Source organism: Apis florea, unplaced genomic scaffold (assembly GCF_048593485.1).
Source record: "Apis florea isolate Af1SG1 unplaced genomic scaffold, ASM4859348v1 contig_2293_pilon, whole genome shotgun sequence".
NCBI lineage: Eukaryota > Metazoa > Arthropoda > Insecta > Hymenoptera > Apidae > Apis > Apis florea.
This window is the reverse complement of record NW_028256554.1, coordinates 1,806,864-1,834,703: the sequence shown is the minus strand read 5'-3', so window position 1 is coordinate 1,834,703 and position 27,840 is coordinate 1,806,864. Positions and strand designations below refer to the sequence as shown.

At 27.0% G+C, this 27,840-nt stretch overlaps 10 protein-coding genes across 16 annotated transcripts; 7 read left to right on the top strand and 3 right to left on the bottom strand.

The window, feature by feature from the left end:
• Nucleotides 1-24: 24 nt before the first annotated feature.
• LOC100871171 (uncharacterized) lies at nt 25-9,613 on the bottom strand. 2 transcript variants are annotated; one of them, XM_086903902.1, is made up of 9 exons: nt 9,416-9,613; nt 4,856-5,122; nt 4,102-4,206; nt 2,856-2,959; nt 922-1,135; nt 789-842; nt 575-717; nt 332-486; nt 25-262 (listed from the first exon to the last, which is right to left on the bottom strand). In XM_086903902.1, the coding sequence occupies exons 2-9, from the start codon at nt 5,097-5,099 to the stop codon at nt 205-207; spliced, it is 1,077 nt and encodes a 358-aa protein (XP_086760028.1). In that variant the 5' UTR covers nt 5,100-5,122; nt 9,416-9,613; the 3' UTR covers nt 25-204. The 2 variants fall into 2 exon arrangements, with proteins under 2 accessions (XP_086760028.1, XP_086760027.1); XM_086903901.1 differs by lacking the exon at nt 9,416-9,613 and adding an exon at nt 4,437-4,672 and having other exon boundaries at nt 4,751-4,964.
• On the top strand, nt 6,166-9,170 carry LOC100865454 (ATPase family gene 2 protein homolog A). Of its 5 annotated transcripts, none has more exons than XM_086903897.1 (6): nt 6,166-6,386; nt 6,504-6,700; nt 6,770-6,955; nt 7,026-8,428; nt 8,494-8,757; nt 8,832-9,170. In XM_086903897.1, exons 2-6 carry the CDS (start codon nt 6,505-6,507, stop codon nt 9,159-9,161), a joined length of 2,379 nt encoding a protein of 792 aa, XP_086760023.1. In that variant the 5' UTR covers nt 6,166-6,386; nt 6,504; the 3' UTR covers nt 9,162-9,170. The 5 variants fall into 5 exon arrangements, with proteins under 5 accessions (XP_086760023.1, XP_086760025.1, XP_086760022.1 ...); XM_086903899.1 differs by having other exon boundaries at nt 6,182-6,386; nt 6,775-6,955; XM_086903898.1 differs by lacking the exon at nt 6,166-6,386 and having other exon boundaries at nt 6,395-6,700; nt 7,026-7,192; nt 7,298-8,428.
• Nucleotides 9,191-9,948, top strand: LOC147658227 (uncharacterized). Its single transcript, XM_086903903.1, has 2 exons — nt 9,191-9,375; nt 9,437-9,948. Exons 1-2 carry the CDS (start codon nt 9,311-9,313, stop codon nt 9,789-9,791), a joined length of 420 nt encoding a protein of 139 aa, XP_086760029.1. The 5' UTR covers nt 9,191-9,310; the 3' UTR covers nt 9,792-9,948.
• On the top strand, nt 9,939-10,631 carry LOC147658226 (uncharacterized). Its single transcript, XM_086903904.1, has 2 exons — nt 9,939-10,224; nt 10,338-10,631. The coding sequence occupies exons 1-2, from the start codon at nt 10,061-10,063 to the stop codon at nt 10,540-10,542; spliced, it is 369 nt and encodes a 122-aa protein (XP_086760030.1). The 5' UTR covers nt 9,939-10,060; the 3' UTR covers nt 10,543-10,631.
• LOC100871049 (uncharacterized) lies at nt 10,338-12,500 on the top strand. Its single transcript, XM_031916386.2, has 5 exons — nt 10,338-10,817; nt 10,919-11,342; nt 11,417-11,587; nt 11,682-11,905; nt 11,998-12,500. The coding sequence occupies exons 1-5, from the start codon at nt 10,742-10,744 to the stop codon at nt 12,432-12,434; spliced, it is 1,332 nt and encodes a 443-aa protein (XP_031772246.2). The 5' UTR covers nt 10,338-10,741; the 3' UTR covers nt 12,435-12,500.
• Nucleotides 12,501-13,862: 1,362 nt separating this feature from the next.
• LOC100870931 (uncharacterized) lies at nt 13,863-16,493 on the bottom strand. Its single transcript, XM_003690018.4, has 6 exons — nt 16,294-16,493; nt 16,026-16,190; nt 15,751-15,936; nt 15,376-15,666; nt 14,858-15,298; nt 13,863-14,174 (listed from the first exon to the last, which is right to left on the bottom strand). The coding sequence occupies exons 1-5, from the start codon at nt 16,355-16,357 to the stop codon at nt 15,210-15,212; spliced, it is 795 nt and encodes a 264-aa protein (XP_003690066.1). The 5' UTR covers nt 16,358-16,493; the 3' UTR covers nt 13,863-14,174; nt 14,858-15,209.
• Nucleotides 16,494-16,801: 308 nt separating this feature from the next.
• LOC100870809 (uncharacterized) lies at nt 16,802-18,415 on the top strand. The gene is made up of 4 exons (XM_003690017.4): nt 16,802-17,153; nt 17,259-17,867; nt 17,949-18,136; nt 18,219-18,415. Exons 1-4 carry the CDS (start codon nt 17,063-17,065, stop codon nt 18,264-18,266), a joined length of 936 nt encoding a protein of 311 aa, XP_003690065.3. The 5' UTR covers nt 16,802-17,062; the 3' UTR covers nt 18,267-18,415.
• Nucleotides 18,252-19,765, bottom strand: mRpL4 (mitochondrial ribosomal protein L4). The gene is made up of 3 exons (XM_003689976.4): nt 19,128-19,765; nt 18,648-19,056; nt 18,252-18,572 (listed from the first exon to the last, which is right to left on the bottom strand). The coding sequence occupies exons 1-3, from the start codon at nt 19,416-19,418 to the stop codon at nt 18,430-18,432; spliced, it is 843 nt and encodes a 280-aa protein (XP_003690024.1). The 5' UTR covers nt 19,419-19,765; the 3' UTR covers nt 18,252-18,429.
• LOC100870683 (DNA replication complex GINS protein PSF1) lies at nt 19,245-20,553 on the top strand. The gene is made up of 4 exons (XM_003690016.4): nt 19,245-19,775; nt 19,841-19,905; nt 19,986-20,292; nt 20,361-20,553. The coding sequence occupies exons 1-4, from the start codon at nt 19,707-19,709 to the stop codon at nt 20,502-20,504; spliced, it is 585 nt and encodes a 194-aa protein (XP_003690064.1). The 5' UTR covers nt 19,245-19,706; the 3' UTR covers nt 20,505-20,553.
• Nucleotides 20,554-20,793: 240 nt separating this feature from the next.
• On the top strand, nt 20,794-27,779 carry cact (NF-kappa-B inhibitor cactus). Of its 2 annotated transcripts, XM_086903893.1 has the most exons (5): nt 20,794-20,816; nt 20,944-21,019; nt 23,641-24,040; nt 25,521-25,873; nt 27,374-27,779. In XM_086903893.1, the coding sequence occupies exons 3-5, from the start codon at nt 23,784-23,786 to the stop codon at nt 27,730-27,732; spliced, it is 969 nt and encodes a 322-aa protein (XP_086760019.1). In that variant the 5' UTR covers nt 20,794-20,816; nt 20,944-21,019; nt 23,641-23,783; the 3' UTR covers nt 27,733-27,779. The 2 variants fall into 2 exon arrangements, with proteins under 2 accessions (XP_086760019.1, XP_031772762.1); XM_031916902.2 differs by lacking the exon at nt 20,794-20,816 and having other exon boundaries at nt 20,923-21,019.
• The last annotated feature ends 61 nt before the right edge of the window (nt 27,780-27,840 follow it).

Genomic DNA, 27,840 nt, shown 5'->3' with positions numbered 1-27,840 from the left:
GTGGACTAGTTTTCAAGTAACCAGTTTTTTTTTTAAAAAGTCATTGTACGTTTATTCGTCATACCAATACATGTAGGTGCATGTAGGAACATCGAAATGGTACTTTGTTGTTGTTTACGCGGCGCATAAAATAGCTTGAACGTGTCTACAAGTTCTGTTCCGTTCCGGAACTAGCAGGCCAACTCTCGATCTTCTTTGCGTTATTTAGACACAGGCGCACTGGGTAATTTGAATAATTTCTCTCTTCGATCCACGACGAGTCCTGAAACAAACGAATAAACCCACGAATGAACGGATAATTGCATCTTCATCATCGACGATTACCAAATACCTGTACTCGTGAACTTTGAATCTAGCAGGTGTGCAAGTGTGTTGCTTCGAGTACAGGCCCGCCAAGCATCTCGATGGCTCTCTTTTGTCTCTCAAAAGGCACATTTCCGTCTCGTTTCCTGGACACGTCCCAACGCATTGGCCGACGTTAATTTGCTGTTTCGCACGAACACGGAGGATCATTATGATAAATCATAAACGTAATTTAGGAGGAGGAATATTGTGCGATAGACTTGAAATTTACCCGAACGACCGGCCTCACATCCGTTGTATTCGTACCGTCCTTTATTTCGACTTCGCTGAAATCTAGAACGGTCTCCATGTGATCCATTTTGTGGCATGTTCCAGCGCAGCCACATTTCTCGATCACCTGATACACTTCGTCTCCTAAAATTTTGTATTCTATTCATCTGTATCGAGATGCACGACGGTATTATAGAAGAGTAAATTTGACGTACCGTTCGGCCCTTTTATGCTAACCGTACTGTTCCTCACCGGTTTGCATCCAAGATCTTTCAAAAGACGTAGATCGACGATTATCGACGATTATCGACGAACGATACCGAGTAAAAGAAGATAATAAGAAGATACCTTTAGCACAGTGACCCATGCACACACCGACATCCATCACGGCTTGATGAGGAGTGCCAGAATGCACGAGATGCGTGAAAGATTCTCGCCTACAAGAAGAATCCGATGTGCATTCGCAGGCTTCCGTGACTTCGATCACGCGAACCCCTTGAATCGTTGACACCCTCTCCAGTTTCGACGCCTTCGGGCGACAATGTGATTCCGGGAAGCATCTCTGAAAGAGGGGGGGGGGGAAAAAAAATCGCAATAAAATCGAAAACTAAATAAATTCCATTCCAATCCATTGGACATTTCCAATGTTTTAATCGAGTCGGGATTCTATGGGATGGATACATCGTCCATATATCAGACAGGGAAGAACAGATTTATCAGATATTGTATCGCGGCTTCACAGAATTCACCGTATTTTATTTATCGTCGTATCGCTCGCCAAAGAAGAAAGTATCAATGATGTCTACTAAAGGTATTTATAATATTCGCGTTATCTCCTATATGTCTTCGAACATTTTCTCTGGTACTCGATTTCTTTCACGGCACGCGGGCCATTTAATTATCCTCGCTGCGGGATAACGCCGACCGTTATCTTCGTCCATGCAAACGCATCCTCCCCCCCCGGTGATATTTCTGGCTAAGAATATTTTCTAATAAATTTTATTCTCAGGCACATCCATCCTCGAGATCCCAGGAACACGATTCGGGATGCAGTAGCTGGCCAAGCTGGCGCCGGAGCGGTGACCCGGCACGATACGACCTTCCAAGGACGCAAAACACATCCTCCTCTTTCTCCATATCGCGTGCAACATTTTTACTTCTCGAGCCTGTTTCCCTCCTGCAGCGTGGGTGCTGCAAGATCGTAAACCACCGATCGGATTGTAACAAAAATAGCTCTCTCCCTAGCAAACAGCCAAGAAGGGACAAGAAGGGACTCGGAATTATACTCGCCATTTATACGTTTGCCCACCTATTAATTAATTAAATTCTAGTAGCTGAATTCATCTGGTAATCGTCTTTACTCTAACTTATATGGATTCAACGAGACGTACATCGAAAATGTTCTCGAAATTAAGTAAAACGATAATGCGCGACAATAATCTAATAACGCCAAGGATGATTTGTCGATGATTTTTGGATATGATAATAAATTTAAAGTATAGGCGTATATATAAAAGCATCGGCGAGGATACGCAGTTCTCGATACGGTATGGGGTGCACTCGCCGTAAAAGTCGCGAAGATCGTACGATCGCGCGATGCTGGCGTGGCCGCATTCCAGCTGGCGGATTGGTCGATCCCATGAGTCATAAATCTACATGACGTCCCCGTCTTTTTCGCCCTTCGTATAGCCCTTGGCATACGTAACCTGCCGTGGCAACGTATATCGCGGTAATTTTTTTTCCTTTTTTCTTTTTTTTTTTTTTTATTTGCAAATTCGGTCTTTTCGCTTCTCGTGCTTTTTTTTTTCCCTCCTCGACACGCTGCCCGACCACCGGACAGAATTCCTCGACATCCGATCTCGGTCTTTCGAACGTTCATTCGCTATCTATAGGTATATTCGATACTTTCGAGTGTCCTTTGTTCCTTTTTTTTTTCTTCTTCTTTTTTCTTTTTTTCAAATGATATCGCGAGTTCTGGAATTGTATCTTCCTTTTTTTAATCGTAAAATAAAACGCGACTATGATGTTGAATTTTTTAAAGATTCCGGGTCGAGGAATTCGACGGTTTCACGACCGGTTCGATAAACTCTGTGATGGCGATGAGTTTTTGTTGTAAGCCCGATGCACGAGGGCGGGGCACAGCCAAAAAGTTCTTGCATCAGGTGCACATCCTGCGGCCATGAGTCACGGATTATATCCATCCATGTATCTTGGCAACCCTTACGCCCCTCTTTGAATCGAAATTTTATAAAAAAGATAAAAGCGTGCGACAAAAGATTTACCTGGACAGTGGGCCGACTCGCGTCTCCTGGATCGTCCAACACGTGTCGCGGACACAATTTACGACAATGGCCTGCATCAATTTGGATAATTTCACCCGATATTCCTGAGGAAATAAAAATAAAAAAAAAAAAAGATCGAGAGAGAAAAGGAATTAGTATTAGCGATAAAAGCCGAAAGGGACACAGGGTGGTTCAATGAAATTTCAGCAGGGCTGGGGATGGTGAATTGTTGCACGGGCCGTGGAGCTTTTCGTTCGCGAAAAATGAGACGCGTGTAAATCCGATGGCGCCGCTCGGCAATGCTCACGATCACCGTACAAAATTTACGACTTGTATCACGTTAAACGTTGACAAGATATAAGAAGAGGGTAGAACCGTCTATAGTGTAACCGTGCTATTTTTGGCGCGAACGCGTGGGACATGGAATGCGCTGATTCCTCGGTGATTCACATTACCCTGGACCTTCGGCTACGTCTCTGCCGTCTTTTTCCGCGTTTCTTCCTATAAATGGTATTATCACGAGATATAATGCCAAGATGCTTCCGCCCTAGATTTCCAATTATTATTAGTTCTGTCGCTAGATCGATATCAACGTCGAATCGGTCGATCGTTTAATTGACAATTGATCGCTACACGAAGGGTGGCAGAGTTCTTCGGTTAGTTCGACGAAACCGTTAATTATTCGTTCGTCGAGGGGCATTAACGTAATCTCTACATTGTCATTCTACTCGTTCTCTCGTCGATTATCTCCGATCTATACGCGGATCAATTGATCCCCCTTACATAGTGAGACAAAGTGATGGGATTGAATCGCGATTCAACCGTTCCCGCGTTATTTTAAAGCGATAGCTCGCAATGATAAATCGGTCAAATCTTTTGATCACGGGCACACGACAACACCGCCACCGGATGCTTCATCCTCTCGATCGGCGTCAATTAATGGAACACCCGATATTAATTTACCGGATCGGATCTAGCGACAAGGCCACCCGCATTTACTACTCGTGAATATGGGGCGGCAACAGGCAGAATCGAGGGAACATAATTTACATTTAGCCAGTTGCTAAAATTACGCAACTTCTGCCCGAATCTCTCTCTCTCTCTCTCTCTCTCTCTCTCTCTCTCTCTCTCTCTCTCTCTCAACGATATACTGCCCTCCAGTACTCCATTCATCACTATTCGTAGTATATTATATCCTGATTTCTCTCAGGTGTCTTCTAATATCATTTGTTTTAAATTTGCTTACCGTATCCAACATCGATCATTCTCTCATGTCTTGCACAGCATACGTGTTGCCGAACCTCTTCCCTGTGTGTTCTACTTTCGTTGCCTTCATTCTCGTCGCCGATCGCTGAAACAGAAACAACCCCAAAAACGATAACGAAAGAACGTGATTCATTCGATATTTATCATATTATTCTTTGTATTATTCAATATGTTGTTCCTTTATATGACGATAAATATAATATATATATAAGTTGATCAAAAGATAAAATGGTAGTTGAAGTGAAGACGCGGAAATTGGAGTAGAAAAGAACATAGCGGATGAATCAGAAAGAAAAAGTGCGATGCGGTGCCTACCTAATCGCAAATTGGCGAGGCAAACTAAGGTGAAGCCACCGAATACGGCCCACCGACTTCTCGTGATTTGTATTCGCATCGGTACGAATAGCGATGAACGTAAATCAGTCGAATACGATTTATCGTGGCGCAAATGTAGATTTGAAAACAAAAAGTTTGTGTATCGAGAATGCACGGGTTGTTTACCGTTTAAATAATACGTATAGCGTTTACTGATATTCTCTAAACGTAGATCTCTATAACGAAAAAGACAAAATGCATCAACGCGTGGACGAAATCCTGTTAATTTGTCACAATGATTATTATTTCATTACTCTATGTATGTTCGCGCGCGGATGACTAGAAGATTCGTGGTATAAGGAATACTCTTGGGCTCGCACGCACACGACATGCAAAGCGGTAGTCCAGAGAGGACGCACCGTGCGATCGATCACGATCGGTTGTTGCCCACGCAGGTTGCGATCTGCGAGAAGACTGGCCGTCTGGAAGCCGCTGGATCTCGCTCAGACGGAGAGGCGTCCGGCTGACAGGCGGATCTCTATTAATCTCGTTTGGTACAGGAACGTCGGCCCGCTTCGTGACGGCTTCGTCCATCCATCGGTCTTTTGCCTCTTGCCTGCCGCAATCGCTGATGCGGCTGGTGATGCTGATTTTATGCTCCATCGAATCTGATTCATCTCGTCTGGCTGCAAACCTCCGACATTCCACATATCCAATTTTCCTTTATCTTATATAATAAGCATTCTATTTAATTTTCAACAAATCTAATTTAAAAAATAACGCCAATAAAATGGATTTCAGCTATTTCATAAATTAAAATCGATTTTGAATTATTTGTTATCCTAACCTTTAGATTAAACTGTTAATCTTTCTTGGTAATCTGCTCAATGCAATATCTCATTTTTTTTTTTTTTTTTATCTTTTATATTCTTATAAAATTTTGTAAATCCCAATGTATTAGAACGTAATATTCTAAGTTTGAAAAAAAAAAGAAAAAAATTTTAAAAAGAGAAAATGATATATCGTTCTTATTTCGCATATTTTCGTGATAGAGTACAAAGTAAGTTTATCATTTAAGCTCGCTATACACGAGCGATGTTATTGTAATTTCTTTCCACGGTTAGATAGATTTATGCTTTTAATGATATAATGGTCACAATCGTGCGATCTTGTTACGAAAACTACGAAAGCGCCGAACTGTTGCGAATCCGAAGCAGGGTCGCGTTGCTCATGTGCATCATATGTGTGTGTATTGTGTGTGTGTGCGCGCGCGCGCGTGTGTGTATATATATATATATTATACTTAGGCGAAATAAATACATATGGAATGGGAGGAAAGAGAGAGGAGAAATTACATTTTTTTACATTCTTACATTTTATTTAAAAATTTTGAAATTTTTATCTTGAAATTTTTTTTTATTATTTATTAGTTTTCTTTTTTATCCTTTATAGTTATTGATAAACTAATTCATAAAATTTTTTAAAAGTATAATCTAATATTGTTTAGCTATTACTAAAGAATCATTAAAAATTTTAAATTTCTTTCAAAATAATATCTTTCTATTAATAAATGAAATAAATATTTTATTTAGTATTTATTGAAATAATTAATTAACATCATAATTAATTGAATGTCTCTATAACTATTAAATATTCTATTATATAGTTTAAATATTGTTATAGTTTAAGTTATTTTGTTATATTATTATAATCACGTGTATCTTAAAATATCTTAAAAATTTATTACTTTTTGTCTCGTGTTCATATTGCTAACACGTGCATCGTAAATTTCAAATAGATCGATTGATTAGAAATATTTTCATAGAATTTTATAATTTAAATCTATTTCGATATTAAAAATTACGAATTAGGAACGTTAATACATTCATATACATTTAAAAAAAACATATGTTTTTTATTTAATCTATGATATTTTCATAATATTTATAGGTTATGTCTTTTCAATTAAATATCTATTTATTATGTTTTAAAAAATTATGTTACGAATTATAACAGAATAAAGATTCCTCATAAATTTAATCTTATCGATTATTTTTATTTTTTCAGAATGACTTCAAAGGTAAAAGAAAGTGGAAGAAAAAGTCTTTCTTCTTGGATGACATGTGAAATATGTCAGAGTATTTTATCACAAAAAGATTTAGAAATACATCATATTAATTGCCCACCTAATTTTGAAACCTGGAATCATGATTTCATTAATAATAATGTATTATATAGTACTGTAGAAACATATAATCCATCAGGTATATATATGTATAGATTTTATATTTATTATTATTCTACCTTTTTTTATATAAATGTTTCTTGCATAGAACAGCCAAAAAATATACATGTAAGGACATTTGATGATATGGTATTTATATCACAGTCTGCTTTGCAATTGTGTGAAATTGCAATAGGAGATTCTGTTCTTGTAATTGTTGGAGAAAACAAAGTTGTTAAAACTGCATGGCCAACTAAAGATAAAAGTTTAACGAGTGTCTCAATAACAAAACACGGTAATAACAAAATATTTTTTATTGAATATATTATTTCCAATAATTTTTTATTATTATATATTTCTTATAGCAATAGAATTGAATAATCTTCGAGGTTTAGTCAAGATTCAAAAATTAGATTGTTTTAATGGTGCCAAGGAATTTATAATTTGTAATGTTGGAAAACACACATTGCCAGAAGTAACTATAGAACTTAACATAATACTTAAAAATTATAATGAACAAAAAATATTTGCTGTAGGTAATAAATTCAGTATACCTTTTTATGGCAAGAGATTAATTTATAAAATTATCAAAGTTATATCAGATAATTGTGAAGAAAATATTAATTTGACTCAACAGTTTAAGCGATTGAATTTTACTGATCAAGTACATGATATCAAATTTTATAAAGCATTTTATAATACAAAATGGACAATTTTAAATGAAGAACAAAAAAATAAACAGGAAGAATACAAAAAAATTAAATATAAAATACAAGATATTGGAGGATATGACAAAGTAATAGAAGATATCAAAGATGTTCTTGATATTGGTCTTGGTAAATCTCAAAATCTTGGTGATTTTTACATTAGTAAAGGAATATTATTATATGGTACTGCTGGTGTCGGTAAATCAATTATTTCTAATGCTTTAATATCAGAATATGACATCAATTCCGTCACTATTTACAGTTCAGATATATATAGTAAATCTCTAGGAGAGACAGAAAAAAAATTGCAAGATATTTTCATGGAAGCCAAAGCTAAAGCTCCAAGTATTATTTTAATAGAGGAAATTGATAGTTTATGTCCTAAACGAAGTACTTCAAGTACAGATCATGAAAGAAGAGTACTTTCACAATTGATTACACTTTTTGATGACATACAAAATACAAATAATAATGTAGTTATACTTGCTACAACTTCAAAATTAGATCTTGTAGATAGTTCTCTTAGAAGACCTGGTAGAATAGACAAAGAATTCGAAATTTATGTACCTACTCCCAGTATGCGCGCAGATATATTTACAAAAATGTTATCAAAAATACCAAATACTTTATCTTTAGAAGATATACAAAATATTGCATTTGTCACTCATGGCTTTGTTGGCGCCGACTTATACGGTTTATGTTCTCAAGCAATTTTAAATGTTGTAAAGCGTCAACCGAAAACAAATATTGTTACTGATTTTTCGACCAAAATAACGTTATCAGATTTTAATCGTGCTTTGACTGTTATAAAACCATCCGCTATGAAAGAAGTTTTAATAGAAGTACCAAATGTTCGATGGTCAGATATAGGAGGACAAAAAGACTTAAAATTAAAATTAAAACAAGCTATCGAATGGCCATTATGCCATCCTGAAGTATTTTTCAGAATGGGTATAACTCCACCTAAAGGTGTTTTGATGTTTGGGCCACCTGGTTGTTCTAAAACAATGATCGCAAAAGCTCTTGCAACAGAGAGCAAAGTAAATTTTTTAAATATAAAGGTAAAGTTTGATTTAAAATATCTTAATTTAAAAAAAAAAAATAATAAAAAATTCAATACTTTTAGGGACCAGAATTATTTTCAAAATGGGTTGGTGAATCTGAAAAAGCTGTAAGAGAAGTATTTCGAAAAGCACGACAAGTTTCACCTTCCATAATATTTATTGATGAAATTGATGCATTAGGAGGAGAACGAAGTTCTTCCGTAACTACGGGAAGTAATGTACAAGAACGTGTTTTAGCACAATTATTAACAGAACTCGATGGCGTCACTGCATTAGGCAGTGTCACTTTAGTAGCAGCAACTAATCGACCTGATAAAATTGATAAAGTTAGTTACATTGTAATAAATAATTAAGTCTTATACAAATAATTTTTTATTAGTTAAAATATTGTTTTTTATAGGCACTTCTTCGACCAGGTCGTTTAGATAGAATAATATATGTGCCATTACCTGATTATGAAACAAGACAAGAAATTTTTGATATAAAATTAAGAAATATGCCAATCGCGGAAGATGTACAAATTCAAGATCTAGTAGATCTTACAGAAGGATATTCTGGAGCAGAAATCCAAGCAATTTGTCACGAAGCTGCTATCAAAGCACTTGAGGAAGATTTAAATGCTACTATAATTACTAAGGAACATTTTAAAGCAGCATTGGCCATAATTACTCCTAGAACTCCACCATCTTTAATAAATTTATATAATGATTATATAAATAAAATATATTGACATTACAAAGAATTTGTTTTAATATAATTGAATTTGTCTATTTTAACAAGATTATTAATTACCTATCAATATTCTTCTATTATTTTAATATCAAACTTCAGGTTTTCGGAAATTAACAAAATTTATTAGTTGTATATTTATATTATCAAATGTCAGTAATCGTAAAATGTATAAGACCTTATGGTAAAAAAGATTTAAAACAGATAATTGAAAGGTATGATAGTCTTATGACTTGATAAATACAATATGATTACTTCGAATATTGTTATATATAGTTGCGGTTGCTGTCCACCAATGGATCCACAATGTCCACCATTATGCTCTACGTCGTGTCCACCACCTCAACCAATTTGTACCTACACATGTCCTCCTCCAATCAAATTGGAATCAAATAATTGTTGCCCATCTATGCCAATCACCTGTATGCCATGTCCTCCTGAACCACCACTTTTACCTTGCGCCCCACGTTCTTTCGTTTGTCCGCCCTGCACAGGTCATCCATGTATTACTTGTGCACCTTTACCTAAGCCAGTTCCTGCTCCTTTTGAAGTCGGACCTGTTTATAGAGCACCAGTTACTACTGGTGGATTATTCTATATGGGAACAATTAGATGTTATCCTTGCTCATAAGTTTGTTGAATTATACCAATTTCTATCTCTGTTATATAATAAATCCATGAAGAAAATATTTATCATTTAAGTTTAATATTGTTTAACTTGAACTTTGGATTAATTATAAATATTTGTACACATTTTATATTCAAATATAAAACAAATGTCATTACAATAGATTGTTTTTTCGTTCAAAATGGCTGTTTCGTTCGATTAATTTTTTATATTTAATTAATTTTTATATTTGAAAAATTCTTGTTTACATTTACAAGTAAACGAATTGCAAAATGGAATATTATAATTCCAAAAAATTATGCGATCTTTGTCCATTATTTCATTTTGATAGACCCAGTTGTGCAATAACAACATGTAATTTACCCTTATTAAATATTGAAAAACATAGAACTAATCAACCATATCATCCAAAAATAGAATCAATAAAGGCTGTCAGGTAAGAATTTAATAATAATTTATTAAATCTTGACATAATACAAATTTTCATAATAATTAAAAATTTCTAAAATGTTTACACATTTACTGACATATTTTAATTATATATTGGAGATTTAAACAACCTGTGAATTCGCCTCAATATTGTGGTGAATGGACAAATTTAATGTATCGTCCTATTATACAAGGAGGTTTTAACTATCGGGGAGTATATAAATTATTTCCTATAGATATTCCACCAAATTCTCCTGTATTATGTCGACCTACTCCTATTCCACCTACCGATTTTCGAGGAATAACCGTATATTGTCGTCCATAATGTTGCAATGTATTTAATTTATTTATTTAATTTAAATTTAAATTAAATAAATGTAAAGTATTTATTAATAAAATATTGGTTCGTTTCTATATTGATATTTATGTATATTTATGTATACATATATGTATAAAAAGTGAGGTTATACGTTTATATTATAATTAAGATTAAAAATAAGTTAAATTTAAAATAAGTAATTAACATGGATGCAATATGGAATCACATGGAATTAGAACGACCTCCAAATGCAACTTGTCAAATTGACAATAAAATATTTGGTAAGTTTAATTTTATTTTTATTTAAAATAGAGGAAAAATTTAAGAAATATGAATTTAAAAAATAATTTATTTAATGAAAATAATTTTTTATTATTATTAGATGCAACGAAATTTTTATTGGTATTAGATAGAACCATAAAAGACTTAACTTCTCAAGAATTATTGCATAAAGAAGCAGCAATTTTAAGTAGATTGATTTATCGTATGAAAACTAAATTTCGAAATGACAAAGGTGTCAAATCAATGTCTAAAGTAAATAAAGCTTTGCTTAAATATTTATCATTATCACTTGAAAAAGAATATGAGAAATTAAAGAATAATGTTGAAATAAATGAAAAATATGTTACGTTACCTAGTAAACAAATGGTAGAATATGTTTTGATTAGAACACAAAGCTTTACCAAAATTATGCTACGTGTGGAAGAAGTTTCTAAATATACTGCACATTTTCTTAAATGTAGAATAAATTTAGGTCATGCTTGGTCTATTGCTCTTATTGCATATGCTGTTATTAGTAGAATCTGGTATGTTATTTTTATAATATGTAATAAATTAATGAATTGATTCATTAATTGAACATTAATATATATTATCATAGGATTTTATCAAGATATTTAATCAAAAAAGCATGTACATGGTATAATGATTTATATCATTACCTAAATTTATTAAAAATTGTTGGATTACATTGGCTCACCAACAAATATGAACTTACAAATGATTTAAAATCATGGTTATCAATACCATGGGTGGATGAACCAATTCCAAGGTAAAAAAAAAAAAAAAATTTAGTATAATAAATATTACTAAATCTGTATATAAATTAATTTATACTGTATATAAATTAATTTATATTTCCACAGTATTCCCAATGATTATGGATTAAAAACTACAATGTTTAAATTAATCACTCCTTGTGAATATGATTCAGAGGAGATAGATAGAGAAGATCTAATTTTTAATACACAAGATTATAACAAAGAAATAAAATCTGAAAATATATTTTCATTGACAAAAAATGAAAATATTGTACATAATTTAATTCCAAATAAAAACAAAAATAATATTTTTAATGATGATACAGGAGGTAATAAAATTATAAGTTAACAATTATATAATAAAAATATTTACATGCAAATTGTAAATAATTTAAATAATAAAACTTTTTTTGTTTTATAGAAATTATAGATCGCCATGATTTTAATTTAAGATGTATTCAAACTACATCAATGAATACTAAAAAAAAAAACGAAAAATTCGATAAAACAAAAGAAAAAAAAATATCCGATGAATATAATCAAGAATTTTATATCGGAAATATTGCAAACGAATTTATAATCAGAGAAAAAGATATAAATACTAAAATAGAATTAAAAAATTTGCCAAAAAAAAAAAAGTCAAAAAAATTATTTACTTTTCATGATGTCAATAATAAATCGGATTTAATTATACTTTTAAACAAAGAATCGTATCCTGGCTTGGATAAATTACGATGGAATATGATTAGAAATAAAAACAAAAAATTACTAGATAAATTAGATGTTTGTTCTAACGAAACAAAACAAATCTATTTATTTAAAAAAATATTGAAACGCATAAAAAAATGGATTGCATAAATAAATTCAATCTGTATAAAAATTAGATTAAAAAAAATTTTTAAAATAAATATATTTTTAATTAAAGCTGTTTTATTTAATTCTTTACTTTATACTTTATTTTTTTTTTTACTTTTTTAATTACTTTTTTAATTTTTAATTAGTTTTGGAAAATAATAACAAAAAACATTATATTTAAAATATTGAATACATTTATTGTATTGTATTTGTATTGTATTGCAATATCGTAATATTTTTAATTGATATTGAAATAATTACAATTAATTTTAAAGATTAAGTTATGTTAAAAAAATTAGATTTTAAAACTTGTTGTAAAATATTTTTATTTTTATATTTTCTATTATTGAAATATCTCTATTAATTAAATTTCTTTATAATTTACAAATAAAAGAGAATTAAATTTATTCTCTTGACATTGTGATAGAATCACAAATAAGTGTATATGTTATCCCAAAGAATGCTATTCATGGAATCATGGAAGAAGAAAATTAGGTAAATAAACGTAAGTATAATAAATAAATTTGGATAAAACTTTATATATATTATACTGATCACTTGCACCTTTTTATAAATCAATATGGCATATATATATATATTAATTTGTGTATACATATCTTAATCTTATCATATATATAAATTAAGTAACTTTTTGATATATTACAGAAGATATATATAGAATATACATATATATTTTATATTTCTTTATATGTTTTTTATTATATTATTATTATAATATTATTATATTATGTTTATGTTATGTCATATATTTTTTATATATTTTTAAATTCTTATTCTTATTTTATATCTTTTGCAGTTTTATTAATATAATATCTAAGAAAGATAATATAAATATGATAATTTCTAAAACAATTGTTCAAAAAAAAAATATTAGTATTAACATAACAGCTCTAAAAGATAAATATTTCGAGAAAATATAATTAGGTATATAAAATTTAATAATGTTCTTTTTTCTTAATTCTTAATATTCTAAATATTTTTAAAAAATTTCTTTCTATATTCTACTCTCTCAATACAAACTCAAAAAATTGGTCAAAAATTTTTATATTTCAGATAAAAGTCGAATAATTTCAAGACTATATTCTGATGTCATTGATTTTTTTCGTATAAGAACGCATAAAAGACTTGTGAAGTCAACTTTATTTTTGTAAATAATTATTATTAGCTTACAAGATATTTAAGAATAATAGTTAAACTAATTGTTTTTAGTTCTAAGTGACTTAATAGTTTTTTCATAAAGAATAATTTACTGTATTTATTTATATTAAAAAAATTATAGTTCTATTTAGAATAAATCTTCAATAAAATTAATCTTCTACTTCCTTTATATATTTATCGACGAAATGTTTTCCATATATATTGCAAAATTAAAATATTTATTATTATAATTAAAAATAATCCTCGAGTATATATAGCATATAATATATACATATATTTACTTTTAATAAAATATACATAAAATGATAAAATAATATTAATGACAATAATATTAATGTAAATGACAAAATATATTAAATACTTAGTATAATTAGTATATTAAGAATTGTATATATATTGATATTTGGATATAACCATATTGTACATCGATTTCACCCTGATTTTTAATTCGAAATCAAATTGTTTTTTCTTCATGTTATTAAAGCAATAAAACAGGAAATTCGAGTTCCACATATTGGCACATTCTCTGCTACTGCTGGATTTTTCCAAAAGTCCATACGTTTACTACAGATGTAAGAAATATGTTTATCTTCCAATTTTTCCAATTTTTATATTTTAATCGAATTAAAGTAATTTATTAAAAGATATTTGACTTTATTTAAAACATTATTAATTAATTTTTATTAAAAAATGTATAAAAAAATTCATGTCACGAATAATTTATTACGCTTATATTTATTGAATATCAAAGTTAAATAAAAATAATTATAAGTTATTGCATTTATATCGAATGATTTTTTGTTTGTCAACATAATCAATGATAAATGCAATTAATTTCTAATTCAATTTTTAATTTTAAATTAAATCTATTTTATAATTTTTTGAAAAAGTAACTATTTCAAATGTTCAGAACATTAAAATTTTTATATTTGTAATAAATATTAATATTTATTTATTTTTATAAAAATTAAAAATTTTCTTATATATAAGAAATAATATTTCAATAGCGCAATTTATGTTCTGGTTTAGTATTTCATTGTTAAGTGACAAAGAATCTATAATTTTTATAAAAAATTAATTTAATAATAAATAAAAATAGAATTTTTAATATTTATAGTTAAATTCGAAAAAAAATTATAATAAAATAATACATGTATAATACTTAAAATTTATATTAAAAAATATAAAAAGAATTTTAGATTTATATAATACAATTTAAAGAGTTAATTTTAAAGATGTCAACTTACAAATTTTTTTACTGATGAATCCTAAATAGTAAATAATAATCTTGCTGAGAATCGCTGATTGAAGATATATCTCATCAAATCTTGTTTCTTCCTTAATTCTTAACGCACATTCAATTGCATTTTTTACCTTGATATGATATTTAAAAAAATTTCTGATTCGAAATATTGCTGTAATTAAAATTCTCTAATTCATTATATATTGATACAGATTTATCAAAATTAGTTAATTTATATAATTCAAACATAATATATATATTATAATATAAGATTTAATGATATAAATATATATTCAGTTTAATATATAATTGCGAGTTTTTTTTATACTTTTCTTATATTTCCAATATGTATTTATTTATTTTAATAGTAACACTATATAGAAAATAATAGTAATACTATCAATTCGATAGTTTGATGCAATATTCGTTTGTGATAGCATTTGTGCTGAAAATAAAAAAAATAATTACAAATGTATATTCATCTTTTCCTTTAATTTATATTTTTATTGAAACGACTCAAACTGGGATAATAAATGATTCTTTCTCTGCGCTTATAATCCGTATGTGGTATAGAAATTTCACACTCCAATAGTAATGGTTCTAGAGGATTTTTTATGATTGCACTGCGTTTTGCAGAAAGGATAGTCTTATATTCCAATATTTTTACAGTTTTATCATAATAATTATTTACTTCAATTCCTTCTATATAAATTTTTAATATTGGCCGTGGCTGTGCTCCGTTTGCTATACATGTTAAATTTAAATGATTTTTATTGAAAGAAGAAACATGAATAGTTATATCAGTTTCAGGCACTGTAATACAATATCAATAGTTTTGTATTTATTATAATATAAATTAATCAAATATTATTATAATACTTATAATTATAAACTTACCATAAACAATCATTTTTGTTCTTTTCATATCTTCTTCTTGAAATGTGCTAATTGTACAAGTATATTGTCCACTCATTTCAACAATAGCCATTTTTAAATGTATGATAGATTTTGAATTAAAATATCTTAAACTTCGTTCAGAATATTCGGTAAATCCATTTATTACTCCTGTATCTTGAGGTGGCACTAAAATAGCAAAAAAAAATATGTCATATATCGTACAGAATTACAAGAAGAATTACTAGAATTCAAAAAATTTTAATATTTAATATTACTTGGTGGTATCCATTGATAAATTTGGTCAATGTTATGGTACCATTTTATTACGAGACCGTTTTCTTTTTCTTTGATATTATAAATACAGGATAGATCAATTGGTCCAGTTCCATTACGTACAACGAGTGGTACGTCTAAAGTGTAAATTTTTGAAGCATATATATCTAAAAAGCAATTATCAATAATTAATACTATTTAAATTTATTAATAATAGTTTTTAAATTCAAACATTATATTTAATAATATAAAATTTAAAAATGTTGTTACCTGAAATGGGGATTTTTATTAATGTAACAATAAAAAATAGAACGCTATATGTAACTGACGACATTTTCTACAAAGATTAGTTTTCAGACTGATGAACAATTAAACATGCTTCGTTGAACTTAATCAAGCGCAGATGAAAGGTTCTGCGCAGATACCGATTATTTTGTTTATTATTATTATATTATTAAAATAAATTTATATTTAAAGAAAAGATACTAACATGCTATTAATTCATTTAAAATATTTATAAAGATTCTTATTTGTAAACATATTTTTTATTTAAGTTTTTTTTATTTCATATTCCATTATAATACTTTTTAGTTATTTTTTGAATTTTTTAAAACGGCCTTCTTAATTGATAATCTTTCCAAGAGATGGCAGTTAAACTTCTGTTAAGTTTCAGTTGAAAATTTCTAACATCAAGTATGTTTGCTCTATAGAAAGCACACTTACTTAATATTTTTAATTTATAAAATATTGTATATAATAAATAATAAATGTATTAAAATTTATACATATATATTTTTATTTATTATTAATATAATTAAAACATATAAATAATAAAATTAATTTTTAATACTTTGATTCAATTTCTTTTTTAATGAAAAGTTCGCATAACCATCTAAATGATTATTGCTAATTTATGGCTAAAAGAACTATCATCTTTAACGTTTTTGTCATTTGAATAATGTGTACAGAACAATCAGTAACAATTTTCTACTGACGTTTATTGTTTATTGTTTATTCTTAAACTCAAAAATAATTAATAATGAATGACGATCCACGAGAAGTACTTGTTCTTCTTAATTCCTTAGGATTTGTTGGAATTACTGCTCAACAACTTAAAGCATTTATGAAAGGTAATAATCATTAATATTTTTTTTTATCGATAATTGATGTTTAAATATTTTATAAATATTGTACCTAGTATATGTTTTGATTTATATTTTTTTTTTTGTATTAAGATTTAAAATTATATAGAAAGATAAAAGATCGTGAAAGACAACAAAAAAAAGAAGAAATTAAAAGAAAAATAATAAATAAGCAAAAAAATATGATTAAAGAAATTCTTAGAGAACAAAAAACAGAATTTCATTCAGTTGAAAATACTGTATCAACTAATTCTTCTAGTTCTTATATTGATGACACCATTGTAAAGGTAAAGTTGACAAAATTGTCGTGTGACAAAGAAAATAGAAATTCTATAAATTTCAAAGAAAACTATGCAAATACAAGACACAAAATGGATATTATACAATCAAAATCTATGAAAACACAAGATCATTCTAATATTAAATCTAACTCTGTATCAGATAATGAAGATGATAGATTTTGTATAAAAAATAAAAGTAATTGTGAAGAATTTTTAAAAAAGGATTTTCATATAGAAACCCATGATAAAACAAATATGCAACATGATAAAATATTAAATCAAAAAAAATTACCATCTCAACAATCTTTTCGTCCTATGAGTGCACCAAATATTTTAGAGCACCAACATTATAAATATGTTACAAGTAGTCAAACAAAAAGTACATCATCTACAAAAAATACTCATTCTGGAACAAAATCATGTAAGATGTATCACATTATATATATAAATAAAATTTTATATTAATATAGTATAAAATATAATAAAATTTTATTTAATATAGTTATTAGACCATGGAGATTACAACCAGAAGCTCAAAAAAATAAATATGTTGGAAAGACTGATCCTGTTATATTATATCAAAAATATCAACAAGAATGGAAACAAATGTCATTTCCTGGAGAAGCAAAACATGCAAATATAAGATGGGCAATTCGTGAAAAAATGTTAGGTACAGATCCTCATCCAATGGTAAGAATTTTTATTTTTATACCATTGTAATTATCACTTTATGTTTAATGTTATTAATATTTATATTATTATATTTATATAGCCTCTTCCTAGAAAATCAACTAGTATGCCAACATTGAAGAGGAAATGACTTTTATTTGTAATTAGAATGTGAATTTTACCTCATGACAAATAAATTAATGAAAATAATTTTGATATAATTAAGATTGTTATAAGATATCATATATTGTTATACAAAATAGATAAATTTTTATAAATAATAAATATATTTCTTCTGTATTTTTCAATTTTTATTATTGATTAAGTTTAAATTTTGCCATTATTTTACGAGAATCTGGTCTGTGCAAATGATATAATATTTTATCTTCAATTAAACGTGCAGCTCTTTCAGTGAGAACTAAAGTATCATGTTTTAACATACTATAGACATTTAATCCTGGAAAATAAATAAAGAAATAATGAATCTAAAATGAAAATTAAGTATATTAAAATTTATAAATATATAACTTACCATATACAGGCATTAAATTTATATGTTTTATTGTGTCTGTAGCTTCTGTAATGTTTATTGGCATGATATCATCAGTATCAACAAACAGTACAGAAGGACCCCAATGTCTTTCTTCTATTAATTTTTCAATATATGATGGTTCATTTGATGGTATTTCTAAATCTTTAATAATATATAAATCATCTTGAGCTAATTTAATAGATAATGTAGATGTAAGTCCATTAACACGACTATAAAAGGGCAACATATAGAAGTGAGTTGTAGGAGATCTAGGTCCATGTATAATACCACCACCTCTCCATAATGGAGAACGTATACTTCCATGACGTGCACGGCCTAATCCTTTTTGTCGCCAAGGTTTTTTGCCACCACCTCTTACTTCTGAACGCACTTTTGTATGTGCATAAGACTAAAATGAAAAATTAATATATTTAATTATAATTTTAATTTTCAATAGAAGCGATTAATAAAAATAATTACCACGAAACGATACATTTTTTGCCATTGCACATTTTGATGTATTATATCTATCCTAGGAGCTGCACCATAAACATCAGGGTGTAAGATCATAAGTCCCAACTTTTTTCTTTGAATAGTATCTAAATTTTCTAACCACACTTCTCGTGGTTTTTGATAAAAATAATTTTCATCTGAATAATTTTTCTTAGAAATAATTGGATTGATTTTTTCCATAATAGTCTTTGTACAATATGTTAATCCTTGATATGAACATGTTTGTAATTTTGTAATAATTTTTCTAAGTTTTAACATATTAATAAACAATTTCTCTTTAGATTCAAATTAAATATATTGCTTATAATATAACAATAACCTAAATTGTTTCTGAAAATTCTTGATTTGATGTGAGATGTCGCTAAAAGCGAAGATTTTATAGATGTCACTGAATATGAATTGTTTGCCTTGTGTAACAATTAATAATTTTAAAATTTATTATTGTTAAAATCATTAGTATTAGAAATTGATAATTTAAAAATTTCATATTTGTTACTAAAATCAATAATATTATATATATTTTTTAATTTATATTATTAATAAAATATGTACGGAAGAAAAGCTTTTCAACTTATATTAGAATTAGATTCATGCACTGATATATCACAATTTAATGTAAGTAATATATTGAATTAAAAGTAATTATGGAATATTTTAGAAAAAAAATATTTTTTTTATAGGAGGCATTAGTTAAAGAAGTTTTAGAAGAGATGCAATCATTATACAATGCAAATATGGCAGATAGGTTTGTATATAAAATATAATAATATAAGAATTATTTGTAAAATTCAAAAAGAAATTATTGATCAAATATATTTTTTTCAGCAATGCTATTAGGAATGATGATAATATGGCATTATTACCATCAGTACAGTTAAGACATATAGCATTAACAAGAAATAAAAGATGTATCTTAGCATACATATATAATAGAATGAGAAAATTAAGAGAGTTACGCTGGGAATTAGGAAGTATTTTACCACCAGAAATAAATTCCAATCTATTAAATGCTGAAATTCAGTGGTTTCAATCATATAATAAGTCTTTAGCTACATATATGAAATCTTTGGGAGAAGATTATGGATTTAATTTAACAACAAATATCTTACCTCCAAAAACTCCTTATGTAGAGGTAAATAAAGTGAAAATACAAACTTTATTATAAAAATGATTTAATATAAATAAAATATAATATTTTAGGTAAAATGTATAATGGATTTTGGAAGATTGGAATTGGAAGATGGACAAGTAATTTTGTTAAAAAAAAATACATATCATTTATTACCAAGATCTATATGTGAACCATTAATACGACAGGGCATACTTGAACATAATAATATATGATATTGTTATTTTTATGAAATATTAAAATAAAAATTATAAAATAATTAAATACCTTGTTCCTATACTATATATATTTATTTATATAATTTATTTATGAAATATATAAAACATTTGAATTCTTTATATAAACGAAATTTTCATATAAAAAAAATTATTATTAAGAATTGTTCTTAAAAAATTTATAAGCCCGCATATTACTATTACTATCTATTTTCATTAGGAATTTCCCGTTTAAACTTGAATTCTATATCGTAGCGCGCAGTTCGTTCAAATAGTTAGACGTTGCAATACGTTACATTGCATCTTACTTGAGTAAATTATTCATCTATTTTTGTATTAAAACTTATATTTAATATAATATATCAAATATAAGTTTTAATATATTATATATATATACATAAAATGTACAATATAATTCTAGTTTTTCTTTTAAATGCAGAAAACGTTACAAACGTTACAAACAATTCACTATGGATCAAATCTATTCATCGTATTTGCGAAAAAATTTTTAATAGGTAAGTAAACACTTAAAAAATAAAAAAATTTTTTTTTATAAATTTATGTTTTTTTATGTTTTTTCAAATCTTATCATAATTTTTATGAATTTAAAATTTTGAGCAGGTTATAGAAAAAAAAATTTCTTAAAAAATAAATATCTATTGTAGTTTTTTAATTTATAAAAAAATATTTATAAAATATATATTTAAATGAATTTACAAACATAGAAAATTATTGGAAAAATAAAATTATTTCAAATATATTGAAAAATTATCCAATTCTTTAGCTATTTCGCTTCTGAATCATTGTATTTTTCCAGATGTTGAATAATTAAAATATCATTATATATTTAACTTTGTGGAATATAAATAAATAAATAATTTTTAATCATTAAAAAAATAAATAATTTTTAATCATTAAATACAAATATTCGTGAAAAAAATTCAAACATTTCTCAAACATTTTCACTTGTTTTTGATCTTATAGTTGAAAGTAAAATTGATATCGGAAAGTGAATCATTAAAAAATTTTAATGCAGATATTATATTCGATAAGCAATGATTCGATGAGCTATTTGATTTAAATTAGTGATAATTTATAGTTTGCTGATAAAAAATAAAGAAAAGATATTATCTTATAAGCTAAAGATACAATACATGTTTTAAGTTTATCAAAATTTAGGTTTTCCCCAGATAACTTGGATTATGGACTAAATTTTGATTTACTCTTGTGAAAAAAATTTGATTAAAATCGTGAAGTTATTGATAAATTTTTTACATGCTAATTCATCAATAAATTGAATATACATAATATAAAAAAATTTCAATAATTGTTTTATACAAATTACATATAAATTAAATATTTACGTAATGTTCGAATCATTACTGACGAATAATTATATAATTTATTTATCATCAGATTAAAGGTTAAAGCTATTGTTTATAGGTGTGTTTTTAATCTTCTTTCACTATAATTTATCTAATATGTTTCAATTAGTAATCATTTTCTTATTGTGTAATCATTCAAACTATAATACATAATATATACATCGATTATAACCTGGAATTATAGCTATGCAGACTGTCATATAATAATAATACAGATATAGATTTCTTTTGTTTTAAGATTGAATACCATTATTTTGGGAAAAAAACTATATTTAATGACCATGAATAGGACCAAGGTTTGTTTTCAAAATTTCTGATTCAGATCGCTGTATTAACTTATCTAATCTCTATATCGTAACGTATTAACTATTGAGATTATCCGTAAATATCAGTAAAGTTTCCAAATCGGAAATATCAACGGAATTCCCAATGAATTCTCATATAAATTATTCGAAAAGAAAGTAGAACAGTGAAAACTTCATTTCTCTATAGAAAGGTAGAAATGTGTTTGAAATGATTGTGACAAAGAAACACTTTCTCATCGAGCCTTAAATATTTAGTAAAATTTAATTGAAATTCATAATAATCTATATATTTAAATAAAAATTCATTAGCGTTTGTATTCAATTAGCGTTAAAAATTTTTTTATGGTCAACTAAAAACAAAAAACATAAAAAAAGAAATAGAAAAAAATAAAAATAAGATCGATTATAAAAAGAAAATGATTTTATAGAAAATGCACAAAGTTAAAAAATTTCTTACACTTGATTGAATATTGTAAAAAATTTTAACATTATATCTACTTTTTGTTTGGTTTCATTCTTCTTCAGGTTCTTTAAAAAATAAAATAATTTATCGAATATGCAATAATTATTTGAATCAAATAAATAAAATGATAGATATAAATCAATAAATTAAGGTTATTATAGTATTTATTAGTTTAGAATTCTGAATTCAATTTTTTTTATTCTAATTCATTATTTAAAGAATGCCAAGTTAAAATAAGTACGCAATGTATACGTGCAGCTGTCCCTGTTAGAGAATGATGGGTTTTTCCACCCCTACCTTTCCCCTTTGAAAGCTAATAAGCCATTTATCCGCTAGAGGTTCCACTGTACACTATGGCCATCGTGGAAGTTAATCAGCGCGTCACTTAACATTATACAGTTAGTTCGTTTTTAGATAGCATGTGTAGTGGTGTTTTAATAGAATTATTGAAAATATATATAGTTTTAGTTTTTCCTCTGCTTTTTTCATCGATAACATAAACTCTTATTTACATAACCTTTTTTGTCAAATGAGTTTTCATACCTCATGAAACTCATTTTTTCATAACATGAAGTTATTGTGATATATTATTTGCTAATATTTGTGAATACAGTCAAAACGAGAAAGTGACAATAATAAGAAACGAACACAGGTAAAAAAGCCAGCTGTTAAGACAACAATCGTATGATTGATCCAATAAATGAAATAGTGACGTCGTTTGTAAATTAACGAAAAACAAAACAACAATAAATAGTTCTTGTTCAGTGGAAGAAGAATCGAACAAAATCAAAAAGTTGATTAATTATTCGCTTAAAAAATTATATTAAGAAAATATTATATTAAGAGAAACATGGTGTATGCATAGTGCATTACTTTATCTGTATATGTAGAATCGTATAATAGTTTTATTTTGACGTGTGATCGAATATCGATATTAAAAATGTGGAATTCAAGAACGACACCAATGGAAAGCAATGTTCCAGAGAATGAGCAACAGAAGTGCGAAAAGCAACATAATTCGGGCTACACTGATTCCGGATTTTTATCCAGTGGAAATCTCCAAATCAGTTCAGAGCTACACGACCACGAATTGAATATTGCAACCGCATCTGTTGTTCCGGAACCAATGAGAATAGATAGTGGTGTGGATCTTGACTCAAGCGAAAACTTGAGTCAATTTACATTAAAAAAAGTTACATTAAATCCTTTAGCGAGCAATAAAGTTCAAGTTGAACCTACTGTCGAATTGACTCCAGTAAAAACCGACAAAGTTGTGCAGAACGATGTTTCAACATTGCGACACGAATCGCATCAATCTTCTGAGAAATCGCTCAGTAATAAATCTTGGCAATTCTACTATACACAGAATGATGATGGGGACACGTAAGTAATTTACATATACTCTTTTTCTTTCAAAATAATACAATTATTCGAATTTTATATGAGTCATTTTATACTTTACTATATAATGAAGAAGACGTCATTTTTCTAAAATTTCTATATATATATATATATATATATAAAACTATGATATGACTAAACAGTCATTAATAGCAAAAAAAATAATAAATAATTTGATGTTTGGTTAAATTTTATTTTATGATATTATTTTTTAACTTTTTTGTGTCTTTTAATATATAATATCTATAAATATTAGCATAAAAAATTCAATTGTACAAAAATATATATCTAAAAGTGTTTTTTGCATAATCGAGTTTTGATTCAACTTTGACGCCATATTGACTTTATCTATAGTCCGTTCAATTAATTAAGTCAATGGATGTAAACAAATGCACGTGGGTGAATCATTTAGGCGAATCAGATCAAAATTTGACTATATATATATTTTATTTATTCTTATGATTAAATGTAAGACTGATTTAGATTATGATTAAATTTTATAATTTTATAAATTTTATTTTTATGATAATTTAGCTTATAGTTAAATATCCTAAAATGTCTTAAATGCGAGTTTAATATTACGAATATATATTAATTAATATAATATAATATTAATATTAATATTAATAATATAATATTATAATAATAATAATGATAATATTTTTGAAAGACAATAAATATTAAATGTCGTATTATGAAATAACTTGGTAATTTATGTAATTTTTGTAAAAGAGCAGATCTTTATATTTTATTGATTAAAATATAACAATTCTTATTTTCTAAATTCATATATAAATTTTCATAAAAACATCGTAAAAATCAAAAAACTGAATAAATAATTAAAATTTTGATTGATAATTATATATATATCATAAATGATTATATCATCATTTTAAGTAAATAATATTGCATAATAAATATTATCAAGTACAATTACGAATTTTTTAAAGTATGATTATGATGTCATTATATATGTTATGAAAATGTCATATGATTATATATGCATAAATTGATCAATCATTTTATATTAAAAATAACATTAAATGATTGAAGTACTATAATTGTGAAATGTTTTTAACTATATTAATTTACTATACTATAAAATCAAACTATGAAACTAATACATTTTTTAGAAAGCATTTTCAGGAAACCAAATTTTTTTATAATATAACAAACAATAAATAGTATGATTTTACATCGTTACGAATAAAAATTTTTATTTGCTCATGTATTTAATAGTATTGATAATTATATAAAAATAATAAATTATAATTATAAAATTAAAAAAAAATCATAATGAATGAAATAATTGAAGACATTTGTTATTTCAAAGAATGATCAATATCATTTTGATCAATATTATAGCTACTAGCACTGGTAGAAAATTGTAATATTTGTTTTTTTGTCTTTATAATAATGTTATTTATTAATTGATAATTTGTTTCTTTTTTTATCATCTCAGGTTACTTCATATGGCCATAATACAAGGTTATATGGAAGCTACATTCAACTTGATAAAAATGGCACCACATTCATGCCTTTTAAATATCCAAAATGATGATGGTCAGACACCTTTACATTTGGCTGTATTGACACAACAACCAAAGATCGTCAGGCGATTAATTCTGGCAGGTGCAAATCCATCGCTGAGAAGTTTTCGTGGAAACACGCCGCTTCATCTAGCATGTACGACCGGTGATCTTACCTCGGTAAAAGCTCTCATTGATCCAATAAATTCCATGGAAAAGAATTACTTTCATGCTGGAGAAAAAATACAAATTCTATCACAAGATCTGGAACAACGAAATTATAATGGTAATTGATTGATTTATAATTACAAAAAATACTTTAAATAATATAATTCTTATTAAAATAATATCCTTATTAAAAAATAATAAAAAAGGAGCATACATTATATGTAACATTATATTTTTTGAAAAAGAAAGGAAATAATAATATGCATGTAATATTGCTTACAGAAAAAATAACAAAGTATATCGGAAAATCCTAATAACTTTTACCACATAAAATAACAGTCATTGGCATAGCTCTCGCGCACGCGTAGCATGAAAAACAATCCTGTAACCGTGATTATGCGCGGGTTTCCCATGATTTCATCGAGAATCGAGAATCATCCGTTATTTCAATTGTTTTGTTCGGAAATTCCGTGAAGTCAAAGTACAATGCATTCGACGATTCATTTTGTTTTACTCATTTACTTTAAAATAATAATAATAATAATAATAATATCTTTTGAGAACATCTGAATTTCCAAGTAATCTTCACATGATTTATAATTTAAAAGTAATTTTTTTTTCGATCACTATTCAAATGATAATTTGTATATATTAAAGGAAAGTTAAGTTAAATACTTTTTCTATTGTTCTTCTCACTTATTATATTTTTTGCAGTTTCAAATATAATATAAATGATCAGTTTCTTTATATTTTTTGATTTCATATGTTAAGTAAAACTTATAAATAATTATAATAATTATTGAATGAACATTACTGAACATTAAGTCATTTACGAAATTCTGGAATTTCCACATAACGTCATCCTTATACTCCATTCTGACTTATATGTTTTATAGTTATTTATGAAATGGCGTAACGGTTAATTTTGAATTACGAAATAAAGCTTTTATTTCAGAATAATTTTGATAAATTTACTGGTTTTCGTAAATTGTATCATATCTTAAAATATGATTTAAATTTTGATAATGAAAATTATATGCTTGAACTTATAAGTTTAGATTAAAAAGAAATTACATATACGATTTTGAAATATACATATATAATCTTAGAATAGAACAATATCATTTAATTTCAAAAAAAGAAAATCAATTATATTCAATACAATATTTTTCGAATAATAAAAAATATTTAGATGTCATATTATTTATTTTTTCTTTTCTTATCTGATATAATATATATCTGTATATTTAGTATTTAATAAGAATAAAAATAAATATTTGCGTGATGATGATAGATATATGAAATCTTTTGTTGCAAAACGTTTTCAATTATAATAAAATTAATAATTACATAATTAAATATTATGTATTTATAGCATTTCTTTTGATCAATATAAATTTTTTTTTAATGAAATTTCATTATTTGAGCTAATAAATTTCTAATTAAACCATCGACTGCATCTTTTTAAAATTATCTTCTAAAAGTATGTGATTTGTCATTATGTTTATCCTCATTGAAATTAAAAAAAATAGAATAGTATTTGTTATTATCAAAATATTTTTTTCAAACCCTTTTTACGTATTTAATATATTTATATATAATATTTTCTATGTTTCAGGACAAACATGTTTACACATTGCGGCTTCATCAGATCAAGTAGAACTCGTACGACTTCTAGTACATCGCGGAGCAGATCTCAATACTAGAGAAGGATTAGCAGGACGAACGGCTCTTCACCTTGCTATGCAATATAGATGCCGATCGGTGATTGCGTTCCTCCTTCAAGAATGTAGATTTTCTTTAGATACAAAAACTTATCGTGGAGAGACTGCGTACCAATTAGCTTTACATGTTGATAGACAACTTGCAAGAGAATTAGTAAGATTAGGAGCAATACCAGAACCACTTCCTGAATCAGATTCGAATAGCAGTGATGAAGATGAAAGTCCTGCAATAATTTATATATCTCAGGCATAATTGTTGTGAAAGGATAGAAACACTCATCAAATCTTTGACAAACATTTCAATTCTGTTTGTTATGCAATCGAAATTTAATATATATATATAATATATATAATTATATAT